The 27,289-nt window shown below is 40.2% G+C and overlaps 1 protein-coding gene across 1 annotated transcript; it reads left to right on the top strand.

Annotated features, from left to right (window-relative positions):
- Positions 1-285: 285 nt before the first annotated feature.
- Positions 286-27,289, top strand: LOC308313892 (paired box protein Pax-6-like; the record flags this gene model as incomplete). The annotated part of the gene is made up of 14 exons (XM_080761219.1): positions 286-298; positions 5,047-5,192; positions 6,033-6,159; positions 7,163-7,216; positions 8,393-8,416; positions 17,124-17,254; positions 17,953-18,168; positions 18,899-19,061; positions 24,408-24,560; positions 25,043-25,125; positions 25,466-25,616; positions 25,882-25,982; positions 26,895-27,030; positions 27,207-27,289. 14 exons carry the CDS (start codon positions 286-288, stop codon positions 27,287-27,289), a joined length of 1,581 nt encoding a protein of 526 aa, XP_080617345.1.

Genomic DNA, 27,289 nt, shown 5'->3' with positions numbered 1-27,289 from the left:
GGATCTGATTCTGGCTGCTCTGTTTGTTGTGCATCCACTCAAGTATAGAGACTGACTCACTTCTTCAAGTCAAGGAGAAACTCATTTAAAACTGAGAATAGGCTGAGGAGGAGAGAAAAGCTCTTGGAGAATCTAGTAGCCCGTCTGAAGAAGAGGGTCGCCGGAAACTTTTTTCTTCCTCGATTCTCTCTCTCTCTCTCTCTCTCTCTCTCTCTCTCTCTCTCTCTCTCTCTCTCTCTCTCTCTCACTGTGGCTCCGTTAATTTTGGCAGCTCGTGCGGACAGCATGCCTCAGAAAGGTAAGAAGTGAGTGAGAGACCGAGCGATGAAAGAGGTGAACAAACAACATATAATCAGCCTGATTCGTACAACAACAGCGTCGCTTAATCTCGCTTGCCTAAAATGATAACGGATCCATAATAAGCGAATAACGACGCGAAGCATATAGGCCTAAAAATCCTAAATTAATGTTAGATTATATAGGTCTCCCCATTTCTCTATGTGTCCCCCGCTCTCTCTCCCAGAGCCCCCCCCCCTCTCTCTCTCTCTCTCTCTCTCTCCCTCTCTCGCTCTCTCTCTCTCTCTCTCTCTCTCTCCCCCTCCATTAGTAACACTAACCCTGCACAGTAGTGAGGATGGTCGGTCAGATCAAAGGAAGACGCTCGAGACGCACCTTGCACGTTAATTAATTCCGCCTGTGCGCGCCGGCCGGGCTGGGACGCGCACGCACGGTCTCGTCGTGTCATCTCGCGCAGGTATAGAGGAACTATAGGAGGGTTTTATGCTATAGTTTCATTGGAGATGATGCTGGGACTAATTAATTAATTCAATCCAGCTGGTGGTGGTGGTGGTGACCGTTTGAAACATTTTCTGTTAATTTCGGGTTAAATTCATTGTTTTTGTGCGTTTGATTTAAAGCGACTTTTTTTAAAGGAATTATAAGGACAGCAGTAAATGGCTGCTGAGAGGTGAAGCGTTGCATTCTTTCTTCTTTTTTTTTCTTTTTTGGAAGACTACGTCATTTATTTATTTTTTATTATTATTATTATTATTGTATTTATTTTATTATTTTTTTAAAGTTCGAAAGCCAGTGAGGACAAGAAAGCCGAGAAAGAAAAAGCACGTCAGAAGAGAAAAGAGCGGGAGAAGAATGTTGGGAACATTTGTGTTGTTTTTGACTTTCGGGTAGTTGTCGTTTTGAATCAGAATCATCACTGCGTTCTCATGGCAACCACGTTAATCCCTGCATGCGGTAGGACAACTTTGAAGTTTTTAAGTTTGAATGATTTGATCATGCAAGTTGTAAAAAAAAATCATGTCCATAGAAATGCACACTCTTTCATTGCTGTTAATTCATTCATTTGTCCTGCAGTATAGCCTTTATATATAGGCCGACATAAATATGGTTTCATTTTCATGTAGCCTACAGTGGCACAATGCTTATAAGGCTACTTTAGTATTATTTTTAGGTTGTTTGTGTCAACTGCACCTTATATCAGTCGATCATTCATCATTGTATAAGCTTCTGCATTTGGTGATTTATTCTGATTTTTTTTTACTATATACGCGGCCCAACTTAATTTGCTTATTATTATAGCAGGCATGTAAGGATTAAGGAACCTTTTGGACAATTGCATAATTTCCAACAGGCTTGCAGCAATGAGGGAATATGCTTTTAGGATAGGCCTATAAGTCTTCTTTAAAATGCAGACTTTAATAGGACTATAACACATGCAGACAACCTTTTCTCCTTTGCTCGTTTTCTTTAATGATTGTGGCCTACCTAACATCTTTAATTAATGTCCGGTGGTCAAAATGCAATTTTGCACTCGGCACCTAACGAATTAATTTGTTTAGAGAACATCTAATAGGGGTTATTTATTTTTTAGATTGACTGATTTAGCCTCGAATCTTATGCACAGTGATAAACACGTCCCATATAATTTAAACCTAATTTTGAGATGCAGGCATATTAAGTAGACTTAAACATGTGCAATCTTTCAAAAATGTTAAATGTAGCCTATACATATAATGTATAATTGCGCGTCACTGTAAAATAAATAACAATATAGGCCATATTATTGGCTATTTAAAGTGTTGCTTCCTGATTGGCTATAACGAGAACAATTGAATGTGACATAATACACACAATATAAAACGATATTTCTGCTAAACTATATTGCATTACATTTTAATTAAATCTGGGTCAGTATAACCCACATGATTAATCAGGATTTGCCATCAATTAATATACTTAATTGTTATACTCTGTTGGAGTATTTTAAAACAGTGTATAGGCTATAACTTTGTATATATCTATAATATTTCAGGTGATATTTTGCAATAGAATAAACAAGCCACGCAAAAATAATCTCAGTGAACTGTCATGACGACATTTGACACCTTGCAATGCAGAGCTAAGTGTGATGAAGGTCGATTAGATTAAAAAAAACTGCTATAATAAAATGGAACAAACAAACACTGAGAACAAGTAGGTAAATGTTTCTACCATGCAAAAGAAAAGTCGTCTTATGTATACGATATAGGCTAAAATTCCACCTTGTTTATTTTTATTATTTTGTAACTATATATATTTTTTTAATTTCCAAACCCTTGATAGGCTATTATGTTGCATTACATTAGGGAAGTTAGGAAACAAGAATTTGACATAAGCAAAATGATGTAGTCTTATGTATTTGGCATCTCTGTTGCATGCTTTTTATTTTTTAACAACAACAATAATAATAATACAATAATGGTGTAACCAGCATGAGTGGAATAAGAATCATTTATTTACTCAGTTATTATGCCACTAAAATGTATGTCTCTATACTGTCACCATGTTGGCTCAATAATTCCAAGAACCGTCTAAAGCTGTGCAGTCCTTGGAAGCTGGTATGTGTTGTATATATAGCCTCACAAACTGAATTGTCCTTTAAAAATGCTGCATTTATTAGTTATGCTGAATTTGCAGTGAGTGAAATTAGAGTTTCAATTGAACGTGTATGTTGTTCTGCAGTTGGAAGTGTTTGCTGAAAATATATAGGCCTATAAGGTAAGGCCATTTTAGTCGTAGAACACATTTCAACAACGAGGCAATTCCGTGGTGCTTTATACGCAGAACACAATATAGTATTTTAACTGCAGGACATTAAACTGTAGTAGTGATTTAATTTGTTAAAATGCCTTATTACTGTATCTTGTAGCAGCATATACGCATACGAGTGAAATTAGGTCACTTTGCTGAGGCTAAATACACGGTATACATTTTCAGAATATTGAAAGAAAAGTTGCCGATTAAAAAAGTTGGTCGGAAGCTTGAGATATTTAGATTGTATACAGGTGCTATAATGATCACCGTAACACTGAAATTGTAAACACCTGTCCTATAGTGATGATGGTGATGATGGTGAATTCCAACTTGACATTGAAATCAGACATCTCTTTTACCACAACTTATTACTAAACTCTCTGACCCTTACATACGCGTATATAGTGCTCAGCCTTCAGGAGCCTGCCTGCATGCTGGCTATATAGTTAAACAGGGGAAAATCTAAGAAAGTCCAGGCGGCATAATATAGAGACTCTTTTTTCTTTCTATTTTCCTGCAAGCGGCCTCTCTTTTTAGCCGGAGCATTTTTTTTTGTCCCCTTCCCTCTAGAACTCTTTTATCTTCATATCAATGTTCTGAATGGACCCTGAATGGAACTCTTTTATATTGCCATCAGTGTTTTCAGCAGAACTCCTTTATGTCAGCTGTATTGGTCAAATTGGGCTCCCCGCTGTGTTTTTGTGTTTTTGTTTTTTAACGAGCCGAAACTAACGAGGCAATGACACCACAGTTAGACAGACACACAATTACCACTGGGGTATTTATCAAGAGAAATGTCCCTCTCTCTCCCTCTCTCTCTCTCTCTCTCTCTCGCGCTCAGTCCCTCTTACTCTGTTTCTCTATCTCACTCTCTGTCCCACCCCCTCTCTCGTTCTTTGTCTCTTTCGCTCATTCTCTCGCTTTTCATTGAAAGAAAAGCGTTGTTGCGGGCACAGGATCATGGCCATAGTGTATGTGTTATGTGGTAATATCCTGCTATTGAATCACTGAAGTATAATTAAAGGGAAAAGCCCCTTTAAATAGCTTTATGACGTTTTTCCGGTAAAAAAAAAAAAGAAGAATAAATCAGCAACAAAACCTGTTGCTGAATTTGTCTTTTGGCTAAAACTGTCGATAGGCATTATAGGCTATAGTAATGAATTCTGCATTCTGCTTTCAAACTGTCAGTATGCAGAGTAGAAACATATCACAGTGGTGTCCATAATATTTGACAACTCTTTATTTATTTTTTTTGTCCCTCATATCTGTGTCTGAAGACGAGAGTATAGAAACCAAAAATGTGGGGAGGAGGGTAGAAGTATAGAAGAATTTACACTTTGTTGCACACCCCTTTCGACAAATGTTATTTAACGAAACATTATTTCAACTGAAAAGAAGACACTTTTCAGTTGAAAATGTGTCATTTCCTGTCGAACAACAAAGTATAAATATAAGTTTTTCTTAGCATGAGTTGCCTATAGCTGCTATAGGGTTGACATCAACTCTATTGTCTGACTTTGCTCACATTTCCGCTGTAAATGAACCATCACAAACAAAAATGGGACCATGGACACAAAAGCGCTGTGTGTGCGTGTGTGTGTGTGTGTGTGTGTGTGTGTGTGTGTGTGTGTGTGTGTGTGTGCGTGCCCCAAAATGGATACCATGAGCTGTGAAGGAGCGCAAATGTTTGAGATTTTGAGGCTAAAGTTCTACAGCCAGCTAGCTGAGTCATTCAATCTTTCGGGTATATACAGTAGCACGTCACATTGCCCTCAAGTGGAGACCATCTCCTGATAAACCAAACCCAATTGAGGAGGATGCTTCTCCAGTATAGCAACTGAGAATGCTTCAACACCTCAAAGCAGTTCTCGATATAGATCTGTAATTGGGAAGCATGCCCACGTATGTACGTTCATCCCAGTCAAATGCGGCTCCACCTCCTCTCACTCCCTGCAGTATACCGGGCCGGCCTATATAGTGTGGTCTGCACTGCTGATCTGGGGTCATTTGCCGTCGATTGCCCTCCATCGAGGCGCTGGCATGACACAGGATTGTCACTGACCCTAGTGCCCACCCAAGCGGCCATTCCCTTCCAAAACCAGGTCCAAGACCTCAGCTTCTTTCAATACTCAGCTTTTCTACGATAAGCCTAATCTATACTTGCGCATATTGCTCACTGAAAATGACAGATTTCCAAGCTGACAACGAAAGGCTATGAAGTATAAACTAAAGAAAGTAAAAATGTAGGCTTTAGGCTAATTTAGACAGCAACCATGATCACTCGTCTTGTCATATTTGCTATGGTGTTACCATATAACATTCTCATGACACACAGGAGGACCAAGGCATTGTTGACTTGTTGCAACATGTGAGTGCATTCTCTTGTCATGGAGTCATTCTAATGCTCGAATGAGCATGGTAGATTAAAAAAAAAAAACGTTATGGGAGAAGTGTTGTTGTGGACTGTGTGGTACTGTGTAAAGAGAATGAATAACAAGACTATACGTTTTTGTTTTAGGAAAACAAAAATTACGAATGCGGTGTTCGATTTCTATAAGAGCCGTATAAATCAATGGGCCGGTTGCAATGTCGTGGAGCGGTAATGGTTGAGTTAACTGTGTAACTACTGTCACCGCGCTATACTGTTAAGGGGTTGTAGAGGGATGTTGGGCCTTGCTGTGCGGCTCAGCGGGGTTGCACTAGACAGCACTACAGACGCCATTGTTGTCATTTCTGTGCACCCCATCCCCAAACACGCACGCACGCTCGCTCACACACACACACACACACACACACACACACACACACACACACACACACACACACACACACGCACACACTTTTGTCACAACACTCTTTCTCTCTTTCCCCCCCCATGTCCTCCATTTCCCCCCCCCCTCTCTACTCTACGCCACACACTTAACTGCCCCAAACTTATACAGAGCCCCGCCTCCATCTCTTTCGCTTTCCCCTCTCTCAGTCTGTCCTCTGCCTTTCTTTTCCCTGGCCAGCCAAGCGTGGCAGACAGCGTGTGGCAGGGAGAGATTACCGACAGAGAGCTTCAGTCGGGTTAGACTCTTTCTGTCTCCTCCCACTAAGTGTCGAAATCTGCATGGGCAAAAGTTGAGAAACAAGCTTGCACGCTGTCGGAGAAGCACATTGACATTGTCCAAACACAGGAGTCTCATTCATTCCTCTCTGCAGAAGTTGCTCTTCTTCTCTCTCCGACAGTCATCTGAACTTTGGGGTCGCATCCAACTGGATTATTATTATTATTATTTTATGAGGCTTCTTCCCCCCGCCCCCCCTAACCCCACCGTTTATGTGTGAACTTAGTTTTATAATAAATGCATTCATCGCCTTTCACCTTAATGAAACAGTCAACTGTAATCGTTATGAGCGTACAGATAACTTAAGTCAGTCTAAGATTTCAGCTCTTTGGGCGGGAACCCCTTTTGGTGATTTAACTAAGCATTTTGTTATACTTTAGCTATTGAAAAATAGCAGATCTACAAGCTCATGGCGCGCTACGGGCTTGTATAGGTCTGCTATTTTTGAAAGTGCGGCACACATCTTTGAATATGCTTTTTTTCCCCCGCCCCGACGTCAGGCCTACATGGGTTAAATAAAAGTTCTGTAAACCAAGGGATTTTTCTGTGAAGATCCCGGAAACAAAACAAGCGTTATGAGTTAAAGCTCGGCATAGAAAAGACAAATGCATTGTCAGACTTGGTGGTACAATGCCAAGTTGCTATCCTGTGATTGGTTCATATGCTGATTTATGCTAATATATCCATAAAGTTATGCATGGCTTTCAGTCACACTTTGCAAACTGCTAAATGCTGGCAGAAAGTTCCTCTCCCCCCGTCCGTTAGAAATATGATTCTACATGCCGCCTTCAAAACATTTTAAGTTTGTCTTCCAGTGATAGGTTTATACAAGTATTATCAAAACCTTATGAGGAGCTACAGTAGACATGGCTGTATGTCTTCTTCATCTCAGAATGGTGTCTGTTTGTCTCTATTCTATATAATGTATACTAACACATCTTTTAATTTCTCTGTTAAAACAGATTACAGTAGCCGGTCCAGCTGGGAGACTGGTGTGGCCTCCATGATGCAAAACAGTAAGTCACAAATCTATAATATTATTGGTACTAGTAACTATTTGATATATTACCATCATTCCATTCTACATATATTCCAATTGTATTCAAAGAGAATATCTATCTATCTATCTAAATGTATGTAGGCTATTAGCCAATTTAGCGGTGGAAAAAAGTATTTACAACACTTTACAATTAACGCTCATACACTTTGAGGAAATATTTTCACATTGTACGCAAAAACTGTGAAACCAGACAGTCAGCCAGACAGTCCATCATCACGAGCTAAACATCTCAGAGATGCAGAGACAGGGCTAAATAGCCGAGGTATGTGTTTGGAAGGACAGCAAAAATGATACTGATGATACCGTTATGAAACGCGTAATTAAGACGGATCATTTTCTCCATCACACTTGCTCTAAAATAGCATGTCGCTGGAAAAATATGAACCAGCGAAACATGACATACAAAAGAAGGACAGCGAGGTGTATACGGATGATGACAGAGACAGGTGGGCGGTTGTAAATGTTTTCCACCTGAGTCGATATAATGAATAATAGCAGATGGGCGTCTCGTCTGTAGTGCAGTCAGTTCACCCAATCTGCTCTTTTTATAGTTGACTGTCTGCCTATAGGATAATACAATATCTGTTTAAAAAAAAAACTAAAACTAAATAAAAGCTCAGCGTAGTGTATAGAGTCGTTAGTTCACCTCATTGACACTGTTTAGGTGCCCTTGGGCAAGGCACCTACAACCCTAAAATACTCAGCCTTAACACTCATTCACCACATCTCCACCTTTGCATGGTATGTGTTTCAGGCATATCTGTTTAAAGAAACTGAGTTCAATTGTTATAATTATTATGACGGTATTATAATTATTATTATTGTACAAACTTCAGCCCAAATTTGAGTCTATACTGTAAGTGACTGAATTCATGTATTTTACAGAAGATGTCACTGTGGCAATAATTTAGCTTTATAGAAAGGGGAAAAAAAACATATCTGTCAGAGAGACACTTTCTGAATAATGCATCTTCTCAACAGAGAATGATGTTGTGTCCTTTAAAAAGGCATATATTGCATTACTGCTGTAAAACAAAACAAAATGTACAACAACTACTGTATACTTATCTAGATGCTGGTTCAGAATGACAGTGAAAAATAAATGATTTCATTTTTCTTACTGCGGGACAAGAGGTGTATGCCGTCTGTAATGAAGGTGTGTGAGACACTTCTTCCTCTTTCTCTAATGCAATATATCTGTCTCTCTCTCTATATCTGGTGTTGCTTGCCTGAAAGAACTGATCTACAAGCTAACAACAGGTCGCATTGCATCTCGTTGTTAACTATATACATCAGTTCTTCATTTTGGTCAAGCGATGGAGTAAGAATGAATACGGTCTCTCTCTTTCCCACAATGCACTGCTTCTTCCATCTTCTCCCGCCCTATAGCTTGGATGTACATTACTGTTATACTGTTGTGTGAAAACCCTTTTTAAGTTATAGGCTACTTTATTATTATAATTTTTCCTTGCATGAAATGTGAGTTTGCATGGAGCTTGTTATTTTGACTACCCTTAAAAAAAAGGCAACCATTGATGGATTGATTTGATTGATTGATTGATTGATTGATTGATTGATTGATTGATTGATGGAATATTTTATTGGACAGAAATGCAAAAAATGAGTACAGTCATACATATCTAAAAGGATAGACAAAAACAAAAACTCCAGTAGACTTCTTTCTATTAAAAACACGTACGGTAACAAACTATAGGCAACAGAACTGACGGTCAGACGGTCTTAATGAGGGAACGGATGTTCTTTCTTCCTCCATAATTCCTATAGAGATTTGACTTGTTGTTTTTGTTGTTTTAATTTTGGGGGTTGACAGTGATGATGTGTTTGCTTACAGAGATGATTTGATGGCCTGAGCTCATATTGTCACCTTGGCTGGCTTGCAATTCACTTTATACAGTCTGTTGATTCAAGAAGTGGATATTTCTTTAAATATGTCAAACCTGTCAGATGAAGATGCAACTAACTCCTTTGCTTAAAAGAAAATAAGCTAAATACTGCAGACCACTATTCAAATCATTTTTAATCTCTGTGTTTTTGTCTGCCTGTGTCTGTTCAGTTCTCTTTCACTCTCTAAAGATATATGAATAGGTCTAAGTGTTGACAAATCCTCCAAATCCAGTACTATCAAACAGTACTAATTGTGTACAACAGTATGTGCTTGACCGATATACTATGCATCTGTGAGATGACATTTCCTCCTCCTTATGTCTTTGGTGCGCCGGTCAGAAATAATAATTCATTTGACATGGTAATTATAACCTGGTTGTTGAAATGGGTTCTTGGACTTGGATCTTTTTGAAGGTGCATGTTCCGTTCAGTATAAACCCTAAAATAATATTTCACACAATTGTTTGGGGGGAGTCTGGGGTTTCCCTGAAACTAACACTATAACACTAATATATCCCATTCCTCCAGATAACTGTCGTTAATTCAATAATAGTACGATGGCCCAAGGTTCGACGGTATCTACTATAGTGAGTCTGCCTAACCCCGCCATGTTGAACATCATGGAAGTTTTAGAACCACCTCAAAACACAGACTATGTCTGCTCTTGTCCATGTTCACCAGGCTGTGAGCTCTCATCTCAGGCATGGCTGCCTGGAAAGTATAACCCATTCTGACCTGAGATCAGATTCATACGAGGTTTCCGCTGGACACACACTGGTCTGATTGACCCAATCTGTCCTGAGATCAGATTTCTAAAAATGTCAGTCGTTCTTCGATTTTTCAAAAATAGCAGACCTACAAGCTCGTAGCGCGCCACTCGGTGGCGCGCTATGAGCTTGTAGATCTGCTATTTTTCAATAGCTAAAGCATAACATGATGCTAACACCAAAACGGGTTCCCGGTCAGAATGGGATAAACCTGTGGTGGTGATTCTACAGATCATATATAAAATATAGGATGAGATGTTTGAAGGCTGAAGGAAAAACCCACTCCCAGAATTGAAAGTTAATTGCTGTTAGTTCTGGTGTGAATGAACTTGATGGTAATTTAAATTGAAGGTTGCTGTGTCTTGCTCTGAGCCGCTCCCAAAGGCCTTTGAATGTGTGTGTGTGTGTGTGTGTGTGTGTGTGCGTGTGTGTGTGTGTGTGTGTGCGTGTGCGATCGTGCGTACGTGTGTGTATGCGCGCGCGTGTGTGTATGCGTGCATGTGTGTGTGTATATCAACTCCCCTGTGAGAACACTGAGGGACCAAGCCAAATTGACTCCATATGTCTGTCTATTAATTCTCTGTCAATAGAGGAGAAGCCTGGACTTATATACCTCTGGGAAATGGCAGTGTGATTAAGATTTATAGAAGGGGAAATACTCAACCCTAAAACAGAAGCTGAACATGATCTCAGACTGGGAAATGACAGGGTGGAATTTATCCAGGGAAAAGGATCCATCCAAAAGAGAGAGAGAGAGAAAACATGATTTCATAGACAAAGGGCAAACAATAACCCTTGGGAAAACTCTTCAAACAGAAGTTACATTCGTTATTCGTTTGACCTTTGTTAGCTAGATAAAACAAAAGAGCGTCTGCACTTCAAATAATCCAATAGCTGTGATGTTGAACATGACTGTCTCAGTGATGCGATGCACAGCATAATCCTCAGTGTTAGCGCTATATAGCCTTGCGAGTGTGTAAACGGAACCAAATGGACCCTATAACCCACTGTTTCCCAAACAGTGGGTCGGGACCCATTTGTAGGTCGTATGACACATTTTTATAGATCCCTGTATTGTTTGTTTCCTACATTTTGTTTTTAATTATTATTATTTCAACAAATATATATATATATATTCCCAAAAATTCTCATGAATTAAAAACAAATTCAATGATTTTTCTTCATAATTTCATGAAGAAATTAGACATTGCAATTAGACAACAAATGTTTAAGTCGTAGTTGAACTATACTACAAGCTCACAACGCGGTGCGAATAAGCATAAGGTGTATCAAATTGAACCAAATTGGTTGAATTGGACTCTCATATATGGGTCTGCCACCACAATGACTCTCAGAGTCAACAATGAGGACATTTGCTGCATGTGTGTGGCATCTGTCTCGTGATGTGATGATGGGGTGTTTGTGGCTGGCAGGTGGTTGTGTGATTTATCAAGACCACGTTGAGAGGTTTATGAATGTGCAATATGCTTCTCCCCCCCCTGGGCCATTAGCAGACAATGGACAATTGATTTAATATTAATCCCTGCTTTAATCTCTGCAACAACATCACAGCACAGGGCTTTAGCCTGTAGGTAAAACCACCACCTCTGGATGCTGTGTTAAAAAAAACTAAAAAAAACATAAATAAATAAATAAATAAATAAATAAATAAATAAATAAATAAATAAATAAATAAATAAATAAATAAATAAATACATACATGTATACATAAATAAATACATAAATAAATAAATAAATAAATAAGACCTGCACATGGAAGGAAATATGACATTTTGACTAAAATGTACAATATTATACATCTCTGGACAGAAATAAATTATTATTGCTATTATTATTTTATTATTATTATTATTATGAATAATAATAATAATTAGTGAATTAAGTGTCATCATTTTAACTGCATTTTAATTAAAAGATCATTCAGAGACGTTGCTTTAGCTTTTCTGTTTCGAATTCTGCTTATAATGTACATGCAGTGATATTTGTAATTATATGACCACGTTCAGAATGAATGATGTACATCGTGGATGTAACATTTGTTCCTGCCATGTGCTACAAGAACTAATAACTGTTGACTAAATGACAGTCTCCAGGTGTCTCAACGTAAACATATGCTAATGTTTATGCATTTTTATCCAGACAGTAATTTGCATAATTGAGATATTGTTTAGTCTTCTTGTGGACAGCAGGTGAGGTATATCTTCATATAGACCGAGACTGAAGTCTAATTTATGGTACCGCGCACCTAAAATAGCAGAAATGTGTATACAAGCTCACATCCACGTCACGTTGTGAGCTTGTAGGTCGGCTATTTTCGAAGTGTGACACCTTCGCAGCGACAAAGTCGTGCGACAAAGTCGTGCGACAAAGTCGTGCGACAAAGTCGTGCGAAGGGATAGATGTGCTGTCCACTGTAAAAAACCTTGGTAATTTTATCATTTCAGGTTTTGTGAACACCACTGACAATTTTTAAGTTGCTCGATTCAGTGTTTAGATATTTGACATTCATTTTAGCTGCCCCTTCTATATACAAACCCATTGTAACTAACCCAACCTCCATTTAAACCGTTAGATTAATCGAAAACACCTGTACTTTTTCCTGGTATCCGATACTGCCCTCCAAATTTAATATATGTTGTATTTATTTCTCAGGCTGCTGCTGCTGTTTATTTTCCCCCTTTTTTAAATAAATGCAACGTATTAGGGTATTAGGCAGTATCAGTCACCAGAAAAAAAAGGTTGGGTGTTTTCGATGAATCTAGGTTAAAATGGAGTTTGAAGTTACAATGGGTTTGTTAGGAAGGAGGCAGGGCAGCTAAAATTAATATCAAATATCAAAATACTGGAAGAAAAAAAAAAAAACGTTTTCTTTTTACTTTAAGTGAAATATCCCTTAAATCTGACGGAGAAGAGTGGAACGAGAACAAATGGAACCCTTTACCGAGTTCATTTGGTTCCTTCTGAGTTAAACGAACACATTATGGACTTTATTGTGCAGTGCTGTAGCGTATACACTAGGCCATGACAACGGTGTAGAGGTCCAGAATTCAAAAGCAGTATAGAGGAAAGGAGATAAGCAGGGATTAAAGGAAATAAAGCAAGGACGTGAGTGAGCACACTCAGAGGCCTCTGTATAAACAACGTGTAGTGTTTGCTGAATTGGCCTCTAGACACGCACTGATCCACAGTGGCATCCACACACAGTTTGTTTTATATTCAAAAGTTGCTGTATTGTTGAATTAGATAGTTTGTTTTTTAGATTTGCCTGTACATGCCTATACAGAATATACCCTTCAAAGGGGTTTGTGGTTCACGCTTATTATTACTTGGTTTGTAGTGGTTAATGTTTGCTTTACATTGGTGGTTCTGGACAACTGCCTATATCCAAACCGACTCCTTTGGGACACGAATGCCGAGTTTGAAGTCAGTCGTATGGATGGTTCTCAAGATACGCACGCGCATACACACACACACACACACACACACACACACACACACACACACACACACACACACACACACACACACACACACACACACACACACACACACACACACACACACACACATACACACACACACACACACACACACATATGCATGCATGCAGCGATTTCACGCATTAATAGAAATAGATAAAAGACTGGATCGGTTCCTGTTCTATCCCGGCACATTATACTAATGAACAGGCACTCGGACACACCAGTCTGTTGATTGAGGGGTTTAAGGGGGTGTGAGTGATACTTTATTTGGTTAAAAGATTAAGCTCTATTGCAGTCATTGCTATAGACTCAGTGTTTGTTCAATATCAGTGTTATAGTGTTTCAGTTCAAACTTTGTCTGCTGCAGTTTTTGTATCTTGTATAATAATAGCTCAGGATGGATGAGTTGAATGAAATTGGTATTCTGCGGAAATCTATAGTAAATGATTAGGCTACCATCAGACTATAGAGCTATTTAACGCTTATTTTAACAAGGAAATATCACGTACAGCACCTAAACCACCTTTATTGACTTCCTGTGCTAAATTAAGTTGGAAAATGTTCAATATTAAAGTAGCCTATAAAACATTTTTAATTAAAAAAAGGATTTAAAAGGTTAACAATACAAAAAAGAATAAAACACTTCAAAAGGTTGATATCATGTGAAAAGTTTCAGTTTGCTCATGGGGTTGCAAGATTAGCGCCCACAAAGAGAGAGACAAACAGACCAACCCATTGATAGACGCCTCTGCCTCCTATAGGGTGCAGTGTTGTTTACGTCGACTAAAACTAAGACGGAAAATGTTCGCCGGCTACCTTTTTCCACTGACGAAAACTAAATGGAAACTACATGAAAACTAAGCTACGATGACTAAAACTAAGACTAAATATACTGACGATTTCGTCAACAAATAAAAAGCAGACTAAAATGTTAGGAAGGGACAAGTGTTGTGGGCTTGTAGATTGGCTATTTTCAGCAAGTGTAAAAACAGTCATTACGACGGCATCAAGGCCCGCCAAAATACATTTTAGTTGACTAAATCAACTGTAGATTTAGTCGACTAAAATCTCATGATAATTGTGACTGAAACTAAATGAAAACTATTCAAGAGCTAGACTTTGACTAAAACTAAAATCAAAATTCGCTGCCAAATACAACACTGGTTTTTGAGTGCAATTTTGCAAACTTGCAGCATAATATAACAGTTATGCACTTTACAGTTTAGACTAGAGGATGCTAACTTAAAGCCTATTGACCGGGGGTCTTCCGGGGTCTATAATTTGGTCTTCTTCTTTTGTTCACCACTTTTCAAAACATATTGCCGATAAAACAAGCCAATCATGACATGCCCAGATGTTCATGTTCGTGTGTATAGGTCAAGATTATAGGTAAAGGTTTCTTTATCTTTGTCTCCCGAAGGAGAGATTTGTCTTGGACCCCAAGGACCCGCCCTGCAGCATACAGATACAATACACTACAATACACAATACAAGACACTAAAGGTACACAGTGACTCGTACAACATTTAAATACCACACACATACCTAGTGCAAAGAGGAGAAGAACATCATCACCTCATAACATGATTCGACCCCTACCCTGTCTGCCCTCTGCAAGGACTCTGTTAAGGAGTGTGATTGACAGAGGGACAAAGGAATGCTTGTACCTATTATAATTTGCACGCATGGACCATTGCCATTGCCAAAGTGTAAAGCCAAAGCGATTGAGAAAAACTGTAATACGTTATATAATTACATTACTCATCAATACATCTTAAGAAGATAAAACACACTGTCAAACTAGAGAAAGTGTCCCTCGGGGGCGGCACAGGTCTCCACCAGGATAGGAGTGGTTTTTTTTGGGAAAAATGTCAAGTGGCATTTCTTCCTCGGCCTAGTGGGAATTATGCATGCACAGTTTCACCGCAATCGGACGCTGTGTATGATTTACACAGATCGGTGCAGTTATAGCCGGTACAAACACGAATGGGCCAGTTATAGTGCCACCATGATGAGGCATTTCTTCCTCGGCATAGTGGGAATGTGCATGAAAGATTTCCCTAAAATTGCACTCTGCGTTCATGACTTGAGGCATTTTGTTAAATATTTACCCATTTTGCAAACTTTGGAAGACCATTTAGCCAATGGGGATGGAATGGAATATGGAGAAGTTGTGATTTTTATTATTTTATTGTAAAGCACTTTGGTACAACTTGTTGTTATTTAAATGTGCTATAGAAATAAAGATGGTATGGTATGGTATGGTATGGTATGGTATGGTAGGTCCACATCTCGAGATGGTGTATACCCATTTGCGTGACGTATGGATCAAATGTGTGCGAGTAATATAAAGAAATGTGCTTTGCAAAAATCTGGCTCGTGGTGGCGCTATAACAGGTTGTTATGGAATTGGTGCAGAGGTTCGTCGTTGGCATCCAGGGAGTGTGTGTGTGTGCAGTTTGGCATCGACTGGGCCAACGTACGGCCTGATTGGAACTTTGGCGTTTTCTAGAGAAAGGATGGCCTCATTTTAGCTCGCTATAGCATTGACGCAAATATTTAGCATCTAAAATGGACGTCAAAAACGGACGTGCATATCACTCTATCCGGGTCAGCAGTCAAGCGCTGGGACTTTCGTCCACCAGGGAGCAGAGAAGGTGTCGTTAACTGGCCACAACTGTTAACTGTCATTAATCACATAACCTACAGTATGTCTTGCCATGTTTAATTCCCACACTATTCATTTTGTCTCGTGCCAGCAACTCTACATCTGACCTGACCTCAAACCTCAAACCCTTAGATCTCCATATATGGATCTATGTCAGAACCTGTTCTGACCTTCCACATCCATCCTTCCTCTTCGACGTTTCCCTTTTCACTTATACCTGTCAATTTCTAATTTCTAATTCTAGACAGGCCCGCCCCAAAGTTATTAGTGAAAGCTAGAGTTCTCAACAGGCCCGGAAATTAAGGCCTGGCCCTCATCAAGCCCTGTACACTCAAGAGAATGTCCCCCCGCTACCACCCTTAGATCTCCATATATACTGCATGGAGCTGACCTGTTCTGTCATTCCATAATGTTGATCTGACCTCATCTAACCCTGTGTACACTCAAGACATGCTCCTTATATGGCCAGTATACATAATTCATTCCATGTTGATCTGCATTCCATATACAAAAGGCCAGACAGATTGAGATGGTTGTGTATTGTGTAATATAGTAAACACATCATTATAACATAACAGATCAGTGTGTGTGTGTGGTGCAGTAATTGCCTTGTGGATATAGATCTGGAAATGGCTTTCTGTGGTTCGCTTGCTGTGGATTTGGTGTTTCTATACTTTTCTACTGTTCTCTTCGCTCTCCTCCTCCTCCGCCTCCTCTCATGCTTGCTGCAGTCATTCCCGACCTAATTATGTCGTCATTGCCTATGTCCTCCGCCATGTGATATCTCCCTATAATGCTCGAACTGAAATCATTGCAAAAACAATGCAAAAACACATACAAAAAGAACAGCTATTCAAAATAAATGCAAGTGCTGATGACGAGTGATCCCTAAACCTTTGTGTGTGTGTGTGTGTGTGTGTGTGTGTGTGTGTGTGTGTGTGTGTGTGTGTGTGTGTGTGTGTGTGTGTGTGTGTGTGTGTGTGTGTGTGTGTGTGTGTGTGTGTGTGCGCGTGCGTGTAGGTCATAGTGGAGTTAACCAGCTGGGAGGTGTGTTTGTGAACGGCAGACCTCTGCCTGATTCTACCAGGCAGAAGATAGTGGAGCTTGCCCACAGTGGGGCTCGGCCCTGTGACATATCACGAATATTACAGGTATGTTATCAGTATACTGTACATTATACAGTACAGTACATTGTGTGTGTGTGTGTGTGTGTGTGTGTGTGTGTGTGTGTGTGTGTGTGCTTAAACCTGCCGAAATGCCCTGGCTGAGTAACTTGCACGGTGGTGAATAACGGGGCTGACTTTAATAACTTTCAAATCATTACATTACTGTTGCATGAAACCTATACCGCTTCGTATTTATGATGCTGACCCTGTTTTGTTTTTCCCTTTGTCGTTTACAATGACATATATTATGTATGTTTCTAACAAATCAAATTATACCGTGTATTTTGTAGTTTCCGCTTACAGTATTACTGACATAATACCTTGGCTTGCCATATTGCTGTATAGAGGCAGGTTGAGGTTAATAATGTACTTTATACATGTAATACTCTATTTGATCTACCTTCCTCGCGCCTACTACAGGCAAGGCCCGATCGTGACTTAAAACTGAACAAATTGCTATTGTTGGCATTATAACGTTTTACATGTCTTACATTTTTTGCATATTGCTCTACCGTATACCCTATTTCTTGTTTTGTAGAGTCCAGCTGACACTAGCGTTGTTCAGCTGCCGGAGAGAGAAAACGTAAGCACCTAAACACCCTCCCTAACCTTAACACCATTCGACCAAGCAACCAGTCTTGAATAATGTGTGTGATTTGTCTCCTTGTGTCTTTATGTCACAGGTCTCGAACGGCTGCGTGAGCAAGATCCTGGGCCGCTACTACGAGACGGGCTCCATCCGCCCGCGGGCGATCGGAGGGAGCAAGCCCAGGGTGGCGACGCCCGAGGTGGTGGGGAAGATCGCCCAGTACAAGAGGGAGTGTCCGTCCATTTTCGCCTGGGAGATCAGAGACAGGCTCCTGGCGGAGGGAGCCTGCACCAATGATAATATACCTAGTGTGAGTTTCTCTAGTAATAATAGCCACAAATCATGTCTGAACTATACAATAAAGATGGCGGCACGTCTTGTCCAGTCCAGTGCGCCCCATCATTTACAACCAGTAGTTGTAGCAATGATCCTTATATACAAGGATCAACTATTCTCAATAGAGGGTCGCAGTCCCCCCCCCCCCCCCCCCCCCCTCATATACTTTTCAAAAAGTTTTTATTTAAAGACGTTTACGCCGCGGACAAAGCCAACTCGAGTTGTGACAAATCATGACAATGAACACAATGTTTTGGGCCAAACAAATAATTAGAAAGAAGAGGCAGGTTACAACACTTTTTTTTGTTGTTTTTCTTCTTTGTAATTATTTGTTTGGTCCAAAATATTGCGATTGTTGTCATGATTTGTTACAACTCGAGTTGGCTTTGTATACGACGCTTATAAGGTCTTTAAATAAATACTTTTTGAAAAGACTATGAGGCAAATGCATTGGGAATGATTTCCTTGGCCTGGCGTCGTCATGAAAGGGGGCGGGGGGGCTGCGACGCTCTATAGAAATGTAGGTAGACCACCTCCAACCATAACTGCAGACGTCCTAATTATACCGCATTAACATTCTCTACCGCTAAACTTAGCGTATCACTATTCCTTTAAAAAAAAGACCTGTATTGTAGTTTTATATCACCCAATAACAAACTAAATGGATGGTATATGGTTGCATTCATTGTCTCTTGTTCCTATAGGTGTCATCGATAAACCGCGTGTTGAGGAACCTGGTCACTGACAAACCGCAGATGGGGACGGTGGGGGCTGACGGGATGTTTGACAAGCTCAGGATGCTCAATGGACAGACCAACTGGGGAGGCCGGTCGGGGTGGTACCCCGGGACGACACTACCCAATGCTGGTAAGAACCTATACATACGACTATCACTATTACGACAGGGCGACTGTGGCTCAGGAGGTAGAGCTGGGCGTCCAATGATCCACCGCTCGGCGGTTCGAATCCCGGCTCCTCCTCCTCCTGTCTACATGTCGAAGTGTCTTATGGGCAAAGACACTGAACCCCAAATTGCTCCCGATGTGCAGGTTGGTGCCTTGCATGGCTTCATGCCGCAATCGGTGTATGAATGTGTGTGTGGATGGATGGGTGAACGTAATGCACAATCTATGTAAAGCGCCTTGGATAAAGGCGCTATATAAATGCACCATTTACCATTTATAACAATCACTACAACTAGTTGCCCGTCAGTCACAGAGATATTATGGTCACGCCTCCATATATGGTCACGCCTCGTGACATCACATCTCGTGACATGTCACGCCACCATATATGGCCGTCTCCATAATGAAGATCACGACACTGACCTGGAGGTGGCTTTCTAACGTTTAGCGATAGTCAGTCACTCATATTCGAGTCTGTTTCTGAAGAGAATTGTAGGCTACTAATTCGGTGGAAGTAGCATTAGCGATTTTGTCAGATGATGCTTCATATCCTTATGAGTCAAAGCGCCGTGCACATTTCTTTATGTTTCGAACACAGATCTTATTTGACATTATACTAAACAATTGACCTATAGCTAAGCCCCTCCCCAAACTGCTATGGCGCAATCACAGCTAAGCACAACATGGTTTACGCAAACCTCTCCACCAATAGTTTTCCTGTATGATAAAACATTGTTTTAAACAAGAAGAAATGTCACGCACATATTTTTCCAGTGCATACGGCAGGCCTTGTTGACGGAGTTGGAAGAGATTTAAAAAAATTAACCAATGTGTAAAATCCACGATATTTAACATTGGAATGAATGAGCCCGGGCTGGAAAGTGTCCAAGTGGGAGTGTCTAAGTGGGAGAGGGCGGGGCTTAGCTAAAGGTGAATTCTATGGGAATTTAAAAAACGCGAGTCAGGTAAATTTCCGTCAGACTATACTACCACTATCACTAATAATAGTACCACAATTACAATCACTAATACCAGTTACAATATTAACTCTCAATTTCACTGTGTAGCCTACACTATACTACAGTATACCTCTCTTCTACACTACCACTCTTCCAACAGTATACAAACGAAAATGAATCATTTGACTGTGTTTCTCCCAGGAAAAAAAAGACTTTGCTGTGCCATATATTTGGCTCTGGGAGTTTGTGTGTGTGCGTGTGTGTGTGTGCGTGTGTGTGCATGTGTGTGTCCACGTGCACGTTTGTGTGTGCGTTTGTGCGCGTGTGTGTGTGTGTGTGTGTGCGCACGCTTGCTCGTGTGGGTGTGTGAAAAGGCTGCCTATTGCAGCAGCAACCATGTGCGGTCTCGTCCCATTTGTCTCCGTTTCCGCCTGACTGAGTGTGACACTAAGCAATGCCTTCATTCTGTTTTCCACAGTCACTGTTGATCTACTGGGGATAATGAATAATTAGGCTAGCACCACAGATGATGTACACTCTATTGAGAGAGCTCCAGTCAGCCTCGCATCCAAAATGATTCTTAAGATAGATTACCTATACATTCTAAACTGCCATGCAATTCTCATAAAAAGGTTTTGAATATTATACAGTCCATGGTTTGTTTTTGCCAAGCACTGTTGTTTTTGGGAGCGAATTTCTATTTTAGTTTTAGCCATATAGTCTTTGGAATAAAACGTTTTTAGTCATATTTTATAGTCACATTCCAGGTGACCAAAATATGACTAAAACGTTTTAGTCTATAGTTTCAGTCGACTAAATATCGTAAGATTTCAGTCGACTAAATCTGCAGTTGATTTAGTCGACTAAAATGTATTTTTTGGCGGGCCTTGATGCCGTCGTAATGACTGTTTTTACACTTCGCTACGCTGCGACGCGTTGTGAGATTGCAGATCTGCTATTTTCAGCAATGTGTAATTGCTAATAATAATGACTTATACTGGATCTCTTGTCCACTAGTTTTTATTTGTTGACGAAATTGTCAGTATATTTAGCCTTAATTTAGTCATCATAGCTTAGTTTTCATTTAGTTTTTAATTACATTTTCGCCAGTGAAAAAAGGCAGCCGACGAACGTTTTTCGTCGTAGTATTAGTATGACGAAAACAACACTGATACCAAGACACCGGTCATATTCTCAAGCATGGATAATATTAATATAATACCACATGTAACATAGCCATACTGTTATGGCTTATATTAATTTACAAGCTGTAACATCCACTATGAGTATAGGCTTATGTGGAGGTTCATATATTTCTCATGACGGGAGAGGAACACATGAATAAATGTGTCCTATACAGGAGATCCCATCACTTCAATGTACAGTGTATATTTCTTAGCGTTATGCCAGAGAGAGGGGTCTTATTTAAAAAAAAAAGCTTACTACTTTGACAGTTTGCACATTGTGCAATCAATTGTGAATGTTGTGAATCAATTGATGTGGATTCTCTCAGTTGAGTGGATCAATTGAGTCTGAATTCAAGCAGACATTCGGGACCAATGCACACGTACCCCCATAACCCTTTGTTGAACTCTTTGTATGGCACGAAGAGCTGGGTTATTCCGGGGCATCTAGAGTTGAGACCACGATGGTGTGGGAATAACATGGAACTGCAGGAAAGGAGCTTCACTGAGTGTTCATATTTTCAGGTCTTAGTAGAGTGGTTACCATGCACAAAGAGCTGGGTTATTCCAGGGCATCTAGAGTTGAGACCACGATGGTGTGGGAATAACATGGAACTGCAGGAAAGGATAGCTTCACTGAGTGTTCATATTTTCAGGTCTTAGTAGAGTGGTTACCATGCACAAAGAGCTGGGTTATTCCAGGGCATCTAGAGTTGAGACCACGATGGTGTGGGAATAACATGGAACTGCAGGAAAGGAGCTTCACTGAGTGTTCATATTTCCAGGTCTTAGTAGAGTGGTCACCATGCAATGGTGGACCAAGTATTCAACCCCACTACTTGAGTCAAAGTAAAGATGTAGGCTACTCCTGGTCGGAAATGACGAGTGACCACAAGTGAATGTTTGCTCAGTCAAATGTATACTTGAGTTAAAAGAGTATACTTTCTTTTAAGAATACTTAAAGGTATTATTCAGTGATTTCACTTAATTCAAATATCACCTCTTTTTTTTTTGTTTCGTTGTGATAATCCTCCCTACTATAGAGTGTGCTGACCATATAAAGTTCCAACCCTGTCCCCAGTTAACCCCCTGGGGGTCGTTTATGGCTAGGTGGCCCAGCCTTCATCCAATCAGGATCGAGCGGGGGAGCTGTTGGCCTGTTGCCCCACTGTAGTGCATGTGCACATCTTCTTACCGGGGTGGACCCAAATCACTGAATGCTCCTTTAAGCATTCAAAAGTGCATACATGAACAAATATCTAAAGTATATTCAAAAGTCCAAATCAACGCATTGCTGTAATGACATTTGGAAATGTACCCCCAAAACATTAAAAAAAAATGTAATGTCAGAAACAATAAAAAAAAAAGAGAGAGAAGAGAGGAAGGAGCACATCTGTTTCGCCAGAGTACAAATCTACAACAAGGTGCTCTTCGGTATACAACTGGGTGAATTGATGCAAAAAAGGATGAGACCAATTAAGGCACTCTTGCAGAAAAGTAAAAAGCCTTAAATTGGATAAATGCATTGCAAGATTAAAATGCACCCGTATCATATGCCTTCATATGGGTGGGGTGACTAAAAAAGAGCAGATCCTTTTTTGTATCAGAAACCTTCCAAAGACGTTGATCACATGACTCGAGAGATATATAGTTTTAGTAGTAGTAGCAGCAGCAAAAAGTGGGTTTTGAAGAAAACAGAAAATCTTGTTTGTGGTACAAATGGCCGGGGCCTAATAGGAGGGGATTGGTCACGTCACGTTACATGGTCACTGCAGTGCTGAGTTTGGTTGCCTCCGCCAGGTGGGGATTATAAAAAAATAAAAGCTTTTGGGCTCCTATAATGTCCTATTGGAGTCATGGAGGTGGACCATCTCTGGCACTGTCACTGCATGGACTGTGACAAAGTCACAAAGTCGTACAGTTAGTCGCACACGTTACCGCAGTGAAATCTGTTCTCCGCATTTGACTCATCTCTTTGGAGCGGTGAATCATTAGTTGATTTGACCCCCCAATCCAACCCATTGATGCCGAGTGTCAAGCATGGAGGCATATTTGCGTCCCATTTTTACAGTCTTTGGTATTATGACCCGGCCGGGAATCGAACCACCAACCAGGCCACGCACTGTCTGTCTGGACTGCTGGGAAGGAGGGTGCTGCTTAGCCTGGAAACCAAACGATATCTTACTTATACATATATATTTTTTTTCAAGTCTGAAGAGAGTATTATAGGGAATCAAGGTATGTTGCAAAAAAAATCCTGACTAATGAACATTGAGGATACAGTGAAGCTCATGCTGTTTGACAGCAGGTGGGAGAGAGGCACAGGGAACAGGCCTGCAGGTGTATCACAGGGTGAGGCATGTGTGCATTTGGGAGGACACGCTGCACTGAAAAGTCCTGAGAGTATCTTGACTCACCCCTATAAGGCAGCTCCATGAGGCTGTTAAACTTTGACCGTGCAATGTCATCATACAATTAACAAGTGCAGGAAGGGGGTGGGGAGTGGAGTGCCTAAAATATTTTTTGGGCAAAAATAATTTTGACTCTATAATTTCCTTTTTTGGATACGGTTAAGCATTGTAAACCCCGTTTCTAAGTATAGGCTATATAGTAACACGTCTCCATGTTTTATAGCGTGTGTCTGTGCACGTTGTGTGCACGCGTGTACGCAAACGCGCGTGCATGTGTTCACGAGCGTGTCCTATTGGGCGTATAGCACTACGACACTGATTAAGCATGAATCATGGTTGTCATCGTGGTTATGGCCTTCAGCAGGGGAAGTCGCCCTCGAATTAACTTTGATTAAATCGACTATTATGCCTTCTTTAGTGTCTCAGAAGTCTTTCAATAACTCCAAACTGAAGAGCACTAGATAGAGGGACACCTTTTCACACACAAGCAGCACTCCATGCGTTTGTTCCTTGAGAAGTGACTCGTCTTTCCGCTACGCAGGGCAAAGCAGCTCTCCTCTTCATTCAAGAGGACTTGTCTTCAAAGGCTCTGCAAACACTTGATTTAAACTGGATTCATATTGAAGAGAATGAACAGAAGAGTGGGGCTGTGTGGTGAAGCTTAAGATGAGGGTCCTTTAAGCAAGCCCTATATGCTAATAATTTCTTAGCTTAAACTCTTGTTAATCACATCTCTCTCTCTCTCTCTCTCTAGATTGTCCTCAGACGGGGGGAGTTGAGAACACCAATTCAGTGAGCTCTAATGGGGAAGATACAGAAGAGACTCAGATGAGACTTCAGCTCAAGAGAAAACTCCAGCGAAACAGAACTTCTTTCACACAGGACCAGATAGAGGCGCTAGAGAAAGGTGAACATTTGTCATGATACATTTGGAGTTAGAAGCAATTATAATATTGTGATTTGAATGTGTTATATTCACATATACTGTAACGCAGATAAAACTGCATCAATCAAAACTAAAGAATGTTCCGTTTTGCCATTGCATTTTTAGAGATATTTCGGGTTCACTTCTTTTGTTACATTTTAATCTCTAATTTCTGTCTTATTTCAGCTATATGTATTTATTATTCTTAACTCTCCATAGATGTAATTTATAATGATTCTCTATTCTTAATGTTTTGTGAAGGCACTTTCAATTGCGTGGTTGAAATCAGCAATACAAATAAACTCTGCCTTGCCTGCAGCCTAAGATAGCGCCACATAAATATAATGTGACAGTGACTATTCGGACTATAGCCATGAGTTCATAATTAAGATAAATTATAACACTGGGTTATTTCTGCATCAGTTACACGATATCAAAGTAACAATAATGTGTTTTTGTTTCAGAATTTGAAAGAACTCATTATCCAGATGTCTTTGCCAGAGAACGACTTGCTGCCAAAATAGATCTGCCAGAGGCACGAATACAGGTAGGTTTATTCTATTGCTATCAATGTGCAATCGATCAACTCTATCTTCCAGATTCTGTCATTTTGTTCATATGGATAAGTACGGGCACACATAATGGGCGTTAATTAACTGGATGGAATGTTGACACATATTGAAACTGAAGCTGTTCAGTTTATAATCAAATTGTAGCCGTTAGAAATTGTACAATTGTAGACTGGAAAACAGACAAAATGTGCCAGGGCCAATTTCATTAGCGTTGGCACATTTTGTGCATTAGTATGGAAATGCCAGACTTGCGTACAAATGGACCGGAAAGGTCTGGGAGTTCAATACATTAACACAGGGTTTTGTTGTGTATAGGTGTGGTTTTCCAACAGGCGTGCAAAGTGGAGGAGAGAGGAGAAGTTGAGAAATCAACGACGCCAGGCATCCAACACCTCGAACCACATTCCCATTAGTAGTAGCTTCAATACAAATGTGTACCAACCTCTACCACAGCCTGCAACACCAGGTACTGTCAACTATAGCGCAATATACAGCATGTAGCCTATATTTCCAATGCACCACAACAAATTCTTCATTGAAAATAACGTTTTGTTTTTCAAATGACGCTCAACACATTGTCACTCATCACTTATAGTCACAGAAGCATAAATCTGATTTTATTATGATCAATTACGTGCAAAGTATCAAAAGAAGACAAAATGTCATGTCAGGGATAGGTCTGAGAAAAGTGACATCTTATGTCATGTTTGTCCCTTCTCTGTCTCTGTCAGTTTCCTTCTCATCGGGGTCCATGTTGGGGAGGACAGAATCAGTTCTGTCCAACAACTACAGCATACCCAGCTTTAGTATGGCAACTAGCCTGCCTATGCAAGTAAGTCTGAATTAAGTCTGAATGCCCTGCCTACACAATACACATACAGTACTAGCACGCTTCCCTTCCAGACAGTCAATAACAACTTTAATAGCGATCTGTCGATTCGATTTTGAAACACCAAGTAGAGCTGAAAATGAAATATACCGTAATTCTGGATTTCCGTAATCTATACTATTATCCTTTGTACAGTATATGACTGAGATGTTAATTAAATCAATTCCATACAAAATGTCTGGATCTCGTTAATAGTAAGCCTACAGCACTATAGAGCGTCGCAGTCCCGCCCCCCTTTCAGAACGACGAGTGGCCCAGGAAATGATTCTCCATTAATTTTCTCCATAGGCTTTTCAAAAAGTATTTATATAAAGACAGTTACGCCGCGGGACAAAGCCAACTCGGAACGTGACAAATCGTGACAATAATTTTGGGCCGATCAAATAATTAGTTAAGAAGAAAAACAAAACAAATAGTGTTGTATCCTGCCTTTATTTTCTTCTTTCAAATTATTTGATCGGCACAAAATATTGTGTTTGTTGTCATGATTTGTCACGATCCGAGTTGGTTTTGTCCGCGGCGTAACCGTCTTTATATAAATACTATTTGAAAAGCCTATGGAGAAAATGAATGGAGAATCATTTCCTGGGCCACTTGTCGTTCTGAAAGGGGGCGGGACTGCGACGCTCTATAGCCTGGTATATCTTTCATCCATAATGTTTTTTCTTTGTATAAATGTTTGTAGAGTTTAGTTTAGGCTATTAACAGGCACGTTTACCAATTGATAATTAATTGATTGTTAATCAACACGTAAATAATGTCAGACCTCTTATCGCGAATGCTACCTACTAGCCCTGTGGCGAACCAGAGCACCAGAGTAAGGAGTCACTGACATATATTCATTTACATTTTCAGGCATCAAGTCAAAGCTCTTATTCCTGCATGCTGCCTACCAGCCCAACAATAAATGGGAGGAGTTATGACACATACACTCCACCCCATATGCAGCCACACATCAACAGCCAATCAATGACCTCCTCCGCATCAACAGGTACATTAACAGCACATCATTCTTACTTGACTTACAGTACAGATATTCAATTAAAAACAAGCAAACATGTACTGTAAGTACAGTGTCTGTGCAAGCACCTTGTGTCTTGACTCTTGATAAAAAAAGTATACTTATTTTTTGTGTGATACCCATACTAATTATACTAATTGTTTCAGGTCTGATTTCCCCTGGTGTTTCAGTTCCAGTCCAAGTTCCAGGCGAAGGGGACATGTCACAGTACTGGCCACGGCTACAGTGA

This window comes from Protomyctophum bolini, assembly GCF_963924005.1.
Source record: "Protomyctophum bolini genome assembly, chromosome: 4".
Classification (NCBI taxonomy): domain Eukaryota; kingdom Metazoa; phylum Chordata; class Actinopteri; order Myctophiformes; family Myctophidae; genus Protomyctophum; species Protomyctophum bolini.
Note: the sequence above shows the minus strand (reverse complement) of the source record. Positions and strands in the feature narration are given on the sequence as shown.